Here is a 10783-nt window from a genome sequence, read left to right as displayed (position 1 = left end):
TCTTGAAAAACAAACAAACAAACAAAAAAAGGTGGGGGGGAACAAATGGGCTGGAGAGGTGGCTCCGAGGTTAAGAGCACTGACTGCTCTTCCAGAGGTCCTTGGTACTCAGTCTCTGGCACTACTGGGAGGTGGGCCTAGTGCAGCTCCAGTTTTATGGAGTCACATGCCTTGGAAATCACTTGGCAGATCTGCAAAAACTACTCCACACCATATACATATGCATCCATGTACAGACATGGATTCTACACATCATCCCTGATTTCTTGTGGGCTTGCTTTTAAATGGCTGTATCAGATTGGCTTTGCTGTAACAGAATGTCTGGCAGAAGAAATTTAGGGAATTATCTATTTTGGCTCACAGTTTCTGTCCATCATGATAAGGATGGCATTAGGTAAGACAATGATGTTGGTGGCAGCAGGAGGGTGTGGCAGATGTTCACAACATTGCTGACCAAGCAGAAGAGTAAAGCAGGAACTAGGGGGCCAGGTATATTCTTGAAAGTCCTGCCTCCTCCATCAAGGGTCCCCCTCCTAAAAGTTCTACAGCTTCCTCAAATAATGTCAGCAGCCAGGGAACAGGCATTAGAAACCTGAGCCTGCAGAGGACACTTCAGGTTCAAACCATAACAATGACCATCTATCTGCATCGTCTTCTAGGGACAAGCTCTCATTCTTTTCTTCCACCCTCCCCACCCCCCATACTGGCTGGCTGTGTGTCAACTTGACACAAGCAAGAGTCATCAAAGAGGGAGGAGCCTCCGGTGAGGAAATGCCTCCATGTGATCCAGCTGAAAGGCATTTTCTCAATTAACGATCAATGGGGGAGGGCCCAGCCCATTGTGAGTGGGGCCATCCCTGGGCTGGCAATCCTGAGTTCTGTAAGAAAGCAGGTCAAGCAAGCCATGAGAAGCAAGCCAGTAAGCAGCACCCTCCATGGTCTCTGAGTCAGCTCCTGCTTGACATGTCAGCCCTGCTTGCGTTCCTGTCCCGATTTCCACCAGTGATGGACTGTATAAGTCCAATCTGGAAATGTAAGCCAAATAAACCTTCTCCCCAAGTTGCTTTTGGCCGTGGTGGTTTATTGCAGCAACAGAAACCTGAACTAGGACACCCTGTTTCCAGTCCAACCCCAAGACTCCAATACTCAGTAAAGACAGAAAGTCCAACCATAAGACCTTTCCTTATACCTCAGCTTCAGACGGCATGGCGCTGTTTCAAAGCCACAGACCAATACAAGTTATATCATCCAGAGGCTTTGCATCAAAGATTGACCATCACATTTTTTTATTCATTATGAACCATTATTATTAGCACCAGTTTCTAAACCTTTGCCAGGTCTGGGAAGAGAGTCGTAAAGGCCCCACCATGCAGACATGTATTTCTTAAAGATAAAAATGCAACAGTCCCAGGTTACCTCTTCCCAGATGTTTGTGGAATAATTTCAACATTTTAACAGTTTTAATAGGAAAATTCCAAGTATTTTTTTTTTTGGAAGAAAAATCAGCAGTCCAGGTTGGAAATAAAGCATGCCCTTTTTCATGGAGCTGTTTGCACTGTGGATCCGATTCCTCTCTGCCTCGGGCTTGGATTCCACTCCCGAGAAGCTGCTGAGGCCCAACGGTCATGGAGGTGGTCTCATTATGTTTACCTTCTTTCCCCTCTGACCAGCATCTGGCTTCCACAACACACAACAGTGATCAGGCTATGGGATTCTCTTCTTGTGCTGACCGCCTCAATCGCAGGTCTGGGTTGAACACAGGAAAGTTAATGCAGACACACATATTGCCAGCTTACGGGTTTCCCTGGGGAAGGCCAGGAAGACTCCAGCATTTCTCAAGCCTGCCTTCTCACCTTCCCTTTGAGTTTCTAGACTCTCCCCCTGACCTCCCTTCACTGGCTGTTGTCAGTAAATACTGTTTAAAAACTAAGAGCAGGATTGGGGGGCTGGCTCAGTGGAAAGAGTGCTTGTTGTACAATCATGAGGACCAGAGTTTAGATCCCAGGACCCATGTACCAAGCCATGTGCCCGTAAACCCAGAATCACAGGGAGACACAAAAGCAGGGGGATCACTAGAGCTTGCTGACTCCCAGCCGAGCTAAGAAGAAAATGCAAGCTTCAGGTTTAGGGAAAGAACCTGTCGAAAAGGAATAGGCAGAGTGATAGTGGACACTCAACTCCCTCTTCCAGTTTTTGTTTTGTTTTTCAAGACAGGGTTTCTCCGTATAGCTCTGGCTGTCCTGGAACTCACTTTGTAGACCAGGCTGGCCTTGAACTCAGAAGTTTGACTGCCTCTGCCTCCCGAGGGCTGGGATTAAAGGCGTGTGCCACCATACTTGGCTCCTCTTTTGGTTTCTTTGTGCGCGCGCACACACACACACACACACACAGACAGAAATACAGAACTAGTCTAAAAAATGAGCAGAACTAGTCTAAAAAAAAAATGCCTTCCCAGTGACCATTCCCTTTCTGGCAACAGACCCTGACTTGGGACACTGAGCTGTTTGTTGTCAGTCCCTGTGATCTGTATGGTTGTATCAGCCGCACAGTAGCTGAAGCACGTGACTTGGGTATGGCTATAGGTACCATCACATTTTCGTAGTCAGAGCAATGGGTTTGTGGATGAACACACCAGACTGAATGAAACTGATGTGAAATTTCCAAATTCCCCGACTCTTTCCCACCAGATTGGTCCTGAAAGACTGTGATGTGTTGGCGATGCTATTTGCCATCATTACAAAGTGGCTGCTGTGTAAAGAGCTAACGTGTGACCTGAACAGACAGAAGCAGAGTTCTAGTGATGGCATGGGCTTCTCCGTCTGAGGTCAGGCTTGCAGCTGGAGAGGGACGGACAGCACACCCTCCACCTTGGACTAAGTCACTGGGTCTGCGGTCTTTCTGGTACTCACCAGGAGCAGCACCAAGTTCCTCTGAATGCAAAGGGCTCTGTGGCTGAAAATAAGGAAAACGGACAGCCATGTCACTGGAGGAGGAATGAACATTGAAACTGTTGCACAGATGGTACAATCTGTGAGCCTGCCATTATTTTAAAACGAAGGGGTTATGGTTGAGACAAAGGGTCAACCACAGAAACATCCAATATGTTCAGATTTAGCAACAGATAGTGCATTCATCCCACAGATATTTACTGAGCATTTATGACATGCCAGCTAATATATTAGAACCTTGGGTCATTTGAGATGGGCGATGCTGACAATATTAATTTACACTGATAGTAAATTATGTTGTCAACATTTTGAGTTGAGGAGAGTTCACCTTTTATGGGTACATTCCAGGACATCAATGGAAACTGGCAAAAAAAAAATCTTTTTATGAGTTTGACACAAGGATATCTATTAACACCATGTTTTGGGGGCAGATGTACATGTCTGTGGGTACATAAAGCACTTTTAACAAATAGGTCTAGGGGCGTGTCTCAGACCGCTTGCCTGGCATGCACAAGGCCCTAGTTTCCATCCACAGCACCACAAAGTTACAGTTTTTTGATACAATGTTTCATTTAATACCTGTTTTAGTACTTGAAAAGTTCCCAGACAACTCCAGTGCCCAAACATGTCCAGAATGCACTGTGTCTAGGATACAGTGTTCAGTGAGGGGAAAGCTATACCATTTGGGTATCATGCTGTGATTATAAAAATATAAAATCCATACTTCCATACTCCATTCATCTAAGTCTTGGTGGACAAAGGTGTGATTGTTGATGCCCCAGGTAACGATCTGGAAGAATGTGCACTAAAGGGCTAACTATTCAGGGGGATACTCTCAGTGTTCCTGGGTGATTTAAAACAAGTGTGAACTCCATGAGAGCAGAACATTCTTTGGCACAGTGACCCATAACCTGGGCCATGCCATGCAGGCATTAAGCAAACTATATATATAATAGTTTAAATATACATATTTAAAAGCATAGAAATACTTAGTACAGAAAGTGATGGGCCCTCCACAGGTAGAATGGAACATTCCTGTAATCCCAGAACTCAAGAGGCTAGATAGAACAGGAGCTAGCCTGGGCTATACAGCAAGAGAGCCTGTTACATAGAAACAAACAGGCCCCCATTCCTCCCATCCCAGAGTTTGGGGTCTGCTCTCCAATACACTTGTCACAAGGATGCAGGCGTGTTTCCCCAGGATAGCTGTGGCCTCACCTCCACCTCTCTCCTTTCCAGGTCAAGCGCACTGGGGTTGACTCTCTTCTCCACATCCTGTAGCTTGGTCAATTTCTCTATCAGGAACATCTTATCTTTGCCCTCCTGCCAAGAAGGAAAAATTAAGAGTAAAGCATGGAAAAACGAGTGCTTGTGCAAGGTGAAGAAGGTATGAATAAAAAGGGGTCCACAAGCCAGAAGGAAGTGGCCGCCATACTTCTTCTGATGAGAGAACTTATCTGTGCTGGCTGAGATCTGTGATTCAACAGTTCAAAGAGAAACTGAGGGAATATTCCTTCTCCCAGGAAGCTGGAATCATTCCCTGTGAGCCCTAAAGCAGGAAGGTATGAAATATTCCTCCTGTGTGGGGAGCCAGGTAAGCACATCTGTCTCCTCTATGCAGGCTCTGACATCCCAACCTCACACAGGCAGGTCACCCCAACTTCACAGAGGCATGATTGTCCCAGCTTCACACAGGCATAAGCACCCCAACTGCATGCCTGTTTCTTCCCTGATTTTAACATCCTGCTTGTAACAATTACCCAACAACCTCAACTGTGTAAGTGTCACTCACACTAATATTCACATGGCCTCTGCTTCAAGATCACATTCTATTTCCCTCCTTGATTCTACATTCACCCACTGGATTTCCCCCAAAAGGAAGGGCTGCCCCCGGGAATGATAATCTCAGGTTGTTGCTAAACCATCAGGAGTGCAGCCTATCCAGCAGAAGTGGGCTTCTGGGGGGTGGGTCTTGGAGGCAACACCTGCTTCTGCTTCTAGTCCAACTTTTCTGCCTCCTGATCTGCCAACATGTGAGGGGTCTCTGCCACATGCTCCTGCCATCATGAACTATGCCCTACTTTCCCTGCCATGATAGACAGAAACTGTGAGCCAACATAAATACTTCCTCCTCCAGCTGCTTCTTGTTGAGTATTGTGTCACAGTGATGAGAGAGGTAGTTAACAGACACACATGCATATATACACACACACACACTTATATATGTAATATATATATATATATATCATATGTTCAGGGATGAAATGAGAGTATATAAATGCCAATGGTGGCTGAAGCCACAGCTCCATCAGTGAAATGCTCACAAGTGGGTTGGATCACTAGGACCTATACAAAAAAGACAAGCATGGTGGCATGTGCTTATAATTCCAGCAGGGAGGAAGTGAAGGCAGGCAGGTCCCCAGGACTAACTGGCCAGCCTGCCTGCCTTTTTTGGCAAGTTCCAGGCCAATGAGAGACCTTGTCTTATTTTGTTTTAAATGTGGACAGAGTTTGAGGAATGACACTCAAGGTTGTCCTCTGTGCATACATGACACACATGTGCATACACATACCTGTGTACCTGCACACACAAGTACATACATTCACATACATGCTGGGTGATGAGGACTTGGAGATTCACTGTACTATATATTCTCTCTATCTTGGAATATGTTTGGGCATGTCTATTATACTCTTGACAGAGGAGCGAGAGGAAGGAAGGAGGTATTACAGGGAGGGGGCTGGGGGACAGAGTCTTACATTAATGATCTGTTCATGGAGCAGCCGAATCATGACCTTCCTCCCCTCTGTGATCTGCCAGTAAAGATAGGTGATGATTCTGGAAGAGAAATGACAGACACTCCTGACAGTGCTTTGAGACTCCATGTTTTAGTGGGGTACAGAAGGACTGGAATATTTGCTTGCAAACGGGTTTTGACCCAAGTGTGTCCCTGAGAAGTCAAAACAGAGTGGCAGGCTAAGTACTTCAGAGCAGCAGTTTTCAACCTGTGGGTCATGAGCTTTTGGGGGATCAAACCCCTTTACACAGGGTTTACCTAAGACCATAAAAATGCATATGTTTACATAATGATTCATAACAGTAGGAAAATTACAGCTACAAAGTAGCAACAAAAGTAATTGTACGGTTGGGGTCACCACAACATGAGGAACTGTATTAAAGGGTGGCAGTATTAGCATTAGGAAGCTGAGACCCACTGCACACCTGCGAGGTAGAAATGAGCCTCACATCATAGCTGGCCCCTAGATCAAGCAGGCACACATTTTCTGGGTAGGGACCAGGCATCCATATATATATCATATACCATATATTCTTTTTTTCCAAATTTTTATTAGGTATTTACTTCATTTACATTTCAAATGCTAGTCCCCTATACCCTCTCTTGTGAAGGAGAAGCGCTAAAGAGGCAGCAGGTCTGGAGGCCAGTTTACCATTCCAAAGTGCCAGTCACAGCTGCTGCTGTGTACGGGGAGGGAGCACAATGGAGAACTAGGAGCTTCTGCCTCCACCATCAGGCTGGGCAGCATGGAGCCTGTATCAGCATCTAACCCATCACTGACTCATTGCCCTTATCAGCAAAGCACAGACATTGCTCTGTAATTGTTCTGGCTGGCTCTAAGGGTCTGAGCCCTTGAGTCCTGTGTCTCTTGACAAGGAACAGCCAGCCCTGTCTAGTATCATGGGGGCTAAGCTGCAACAAGGTGGCCAACCAGTTCTTCCATGCAGGAAAGTGAACCCAGTGTGTATGACTGACTCTTCATAAGAAGTCAGAAATGGGTAATTTTAAAAGTTAAAATACGGGGGCTGGTGAGATGGCTCAGTGGGTAAGAGCACCCGACTGCTCTTCCGAAGGTCCTGAGTTCAATTCCCAGCAACCACATGGTGGCTCACAACCATCCGTAACAAGATCTGATGCCCTCTTCTGGAGTGTCTGAAGACAGCTACAGTGTACTTACATGTAATAAATAAATAAATTTAAAAAAAAAAATTAAAAGTTAAAATACAAAAACAAAGCCTGGGCCAGTTTTATATCTTGCAGCCTCCAAAGGAAATTTTCTGAGAATTCTCACACATTTTCATTCTTTTTAAAAATTTTATTTTGATACTTCGTGTCTTGTTTTTGTTTTTGTTTTTCTGGTACTGAGGATTAAATCCTGGGTCTTGCACATGTTAGGCTCATGTCCTATTACTGAGCTATATCTCCAGCAAAAAGGGAGAAAGTACGTATACTATCTTTGTAGAGCATACAAAAAAAGCTTAGATATGAAAATATTAAATGCAGCTGGAGAGATGGCTCAGCGGTTAAGAGCACTGATTGCTCTTCCAAAGGTCCTGAGTTCAAATCCCAGCAACCACCTGGTGGCTCACAACCATCTGTAATCTGATGCCCTCTTCTGGTAAGTCTGAAGACAACAACAGTGAACTCATAAATAAATGTTAAAATTGTACATTAAACATTAATGTTTATTTAAATATATTAAATATTTATATAATATACATATCTAAAATAAGTATTTACCTAATACTATAATATTTATTATATTAAATATTAAAAATATTAATGACACTTTTCAGAAAACTATTCAAGGGAAGAGTCCAGACCATCCTGGCCTCATTGCTCTGCATGCCTTTCTTTCTTTTTTTTTTCTAAAGATATATTTATTGTTATACATAAGTACACTGTAGCTGACTTCAGACACACCAGAAGAGGGTGTCAGATCTCATAATGGGTAGTTGTGAGCTACCATGTGGTTGCTGGGATTTGAACTCAGGACCTTCAGGAGAGCAGTCGGTGCTCTTACCCACTGAGCCATCTCACCAACCCTCTACATGCCCTTTCTTTGTGTCCCAAATGAACATCCCTAGGACCACTGTCATCTCATGTCAACAAAAGGTTCCCAAGAACCCTTAGCTTCTCCCCCCTCTCACTTCCCAAGGAACCCCACTTACAGCACAATGAGGGTGAGGATGAAGAAGAAGTGCACACTTCCAATGAGGTTCTGGTAGATCCAGACGACCCACAGGTAGCCAGGCCTGCGGCTCAGAGTGTCGATCCAGCTGTAGATGGATTGGATGAAGGAAGGCAGACCTCGGAACGGGCCACAGTCAGCTGAAGGTTTCAGTCTGAAGACAAAACCAGAAAACCACCTGCTGCCTAAAACTCCGATGCAGGTGTCTGAAATGCAGGTGCATTTCACAATCCAGGGGTCCCTCCTGGGCTTGGGCCCTAGACACAGAAAATCTTGCCTGCTCTCCTCACACTCTACTTCCATGGAAAGTTATGTGCCACATGAGGACCAACTCTCAGAGCAGTGGTATCACCTACCACAGTGGCCAATCCAGACTCCAGGCAATGATCTAGCAGTATCTTGGGAGCGACCAGAGGGTTTTTCTTGGCAATGAGATTTAAGACCTACCAAGAGGGAAGCTTGTTAGCTATGGAAGCCACGTGTGACCTTGTGTTCAGGTACTGCCAGCTGTTACAAATGAGTAGAAACTGGAAGGCTAAGAAGGTGTGTGTGCGTGTGTGCGCGCGCGCGTGTGCGCGCGCGCGCGCGTGTGTGTGTGTGTGTGTGTGTGTGTGTGTGTGTGTGTGTGTGTAGATAGCTCAGCGGTTAAGAGCACTAACTGCTTTTACAGAGGTCCTGAGTTAAATTCTCAGCAACCACAGACTCACAACCATCTGTAATGGGATCCAATGCCCTCTTCTGGTGTGTCTGAAGATAACACAGCGTATTCATATACATAAAATAAATAAATACTTTTTTTTTAAAGGAGAGGGTGGGGAATAGATATGACAAAAGAAGTGAGGATTGGGACAGGATGAGTGACTCATAGGTTCAGAACACTTGTTACTATTGCAGAGGATCAGGGTTCAGTTCCCAACAGTCGCATAGTGTCTCAAAACCATCTATAGCAGTTCCTGAAAGTCTGAGGTTCTCTGCAGTCACCAGGCAAACACATGATGAACATACATGCAGTAAAGCTCATATAGGTAAACTGTGAACCATGGAATGATGGATGGAAACGTGGGCCTCAGACAGGAAAGGGTTAAGGGTCCAGCAGCAGCCAGGGGTGTGTGTCTAGGATGCTTAGAGTTGACCTCGGAGCTGAGACTCAGATGGGGAGAGCCCTTAGGAGAGAGGACCCTGACCATGTGGAAAGGGGCTCTTTGGGGCTGCAGTGAGATGGTGCCCAAGGGAGAAGCCGGTTCAGCCAGGATCTCTGGCTCACTTCAGTCAAGTTTCCCTCTCACTGTGGAGGAAGTGGCCTCTCCCAGTTTGGGAAGCTTGAACACCTGGCAGAAATGAGGACATGGCTCCTAAATATGGTGTAGGATGTACAGAATAAATCCAGGGTAGGATGCGTTCCCTCCCTTGACCCTTGTATCTGCAGGCTACCCCAGGAACATGAGCTGAGCTCTGTATTAAGCCGGGTTTCTACTCGGATGTTTACCATCTGAGACTCTTACTGGCCCTGGGGAGGATTCCTTTTCCAGGACTAGCCTAGGAAGCATGACTTCTTATGCAGACAAATACCCCCAAATAGCCGGTGGCATAGCCACCTCTTTTAACAGGGCTTTTATTGTTGGAGCATGCTCCCAGGCTCCAGTCACCCCATGGTCAGGATCTCAATGACCTATAATAGCCCCCAAGACTGTAGAACCTTCTAAAAAGACCCAGAGTGGCCATCCCTAGCCTTGCTACCTTGCCTCATCTGTTCCTTCCCCTAGAAACCGCAGCAAAGGCTCTTGTCCGTCAGTCCACCTCCCTCCTGACTGCCTCTGCCTTTTCCTCATGTGGCCCTGCGTAGCATGGAGAGCCTTCCCTTCTCAGGAACTGGGAATATCAAACTATGATTTCAGTGGCAACTGCCTTCATATCTGGATGATAAACCCCATGTTTAAAAGCAGACGTCTATCCACCCCATCACTACAACCTCAGCTCAGGCCGCAGTCCCTACCTCCAGATGGTGATAGCCAGGGTGCACAGCACTCCCGTGAAGGACGGGAAGAAGAGCAAGAAAATGAAGAAAGTTATCATCTGCGAGGCCCGCCAGGCCTTGCTTGGGGGCTGGAAGTTCATCATCAGGCTGACCTGGGGAGAGAAACGAACTCCTACCACCTGCAGCCAACTGCAGTCCTTGGGACCCCACCAAGGGCCAACTCTCCCACCATCCACTTACAGCCTCCCAGTTTTTGGCTTCCTGACCCCTCCCCACAGCCCTTTCCCAGCTGGGATCTCCCCTGAACCCCCACCAAGTCAAAAGTTATCAAAGGAATGTAATTGGTTGCAACGTGGCTCCAACTCACATTTTTGACATAGAACATAATGAAGAGAGTGATCATTTGGATAAAAGGCAGCAGAGGGCAGAAGAAAATTCCAAGCCTGCGAGAAAAATGGGACTGTCAGAGACCTGGGGAAACACTAGGAGAACAGGGTGCAGAGACAAGGGAGAGAATCACATTGCCCTAAAATTCATATATGAAGACCTAACATACACACACACCCCACAGTGCTGGATTTAGAAGTAGAGTTGTTCAAGCAGAAATTACATTAGAATGGGGTAGGCTCGTGGTCACTATGGTAGGCTCTAATTCAGTATGAGTGATGTTCTTTGTTCTTTTTTTTTTTTTTTTTTTTTTTTTTGGTTTTTCGAGACAGGGTTTCTCTGTATAGTCCTGGCTGTCCCGGAACTCACTCTGTAGACCAGGATGGCCTCGAACTCAGAAATCCGCCTGACTCTGCCTCCCGAGTGCTGGGATTAAAGGTGTGGGTCACCACTGCCCAGCATGAGTGATGTTCTTAAGAGAATC

At 46.0% G+C, this 10783-nt stretch overlaps 1 protein-coding gene across 2 annotated transcripts in view; it reads right to left on the bottom strand.

The window, feature by feature from the left end:
* Positions 1 to 1266: 1266 nt before the first annotated feature.
* Positions 1267 to 10783, bottom strand: part of Tmc5 (transmembrane channel like 5) — a 75849-nt gene continuing 66332 nt past the window's right edge. The window contains exons 12-18 of one of the 2 annotated variants that reach the window (XM_021200282.1): positions 10280 to 10355; positions 9931 to 10064; positions 7918 to 8091; positions 5709 to 5787; positions 4167 to 4271; positions 2910 to 2952; positions 1267 to 1746 (exon numbers count right to left, since the gene is read on the bottom strand). In XM_021200282.1, coding sequence (XP_021055941.1) covers positions 1700 to 1746; positions 2910 to 2952; positions 4167 to 4271; positions 5709 to 5787; positions 7918 to 8091; positions 9931 to 10064; positions 10280 to 10355 — 658 coding nt within the window. In that variant the 3' untranslated portion in view covers positions 1267 to 1699. The remainder of the gene's footprint in view (positions 1747 to 2909; positions 2953 to 4166; positions 4272 to 5708; positions 5788 to 7917; positions 8092 to 9930; positions 10065 to 10279; positions 10356 to 10783) is intronic. The other variant, XM_029539883.1, reaches the window with a different exon arrangement.

This window comes from Mus pahari, chromosome 1 (assembly GCF_900095145.1).
Source record: "Mus pahari chromosome 1, PAHARI_EIJ_v1.1, whole genome shotgun sequence".
NCBI classification, from domain to species: Eukaryota; Metazoa; Chordata; class Mammalia; order Rodentia; family Muridae; genus Mus; species Mus pahari.
Note: the sequence above shows the minus strand (reverse complement) of the source record. Positions and strands in the feature narration are given on the sequence as shown.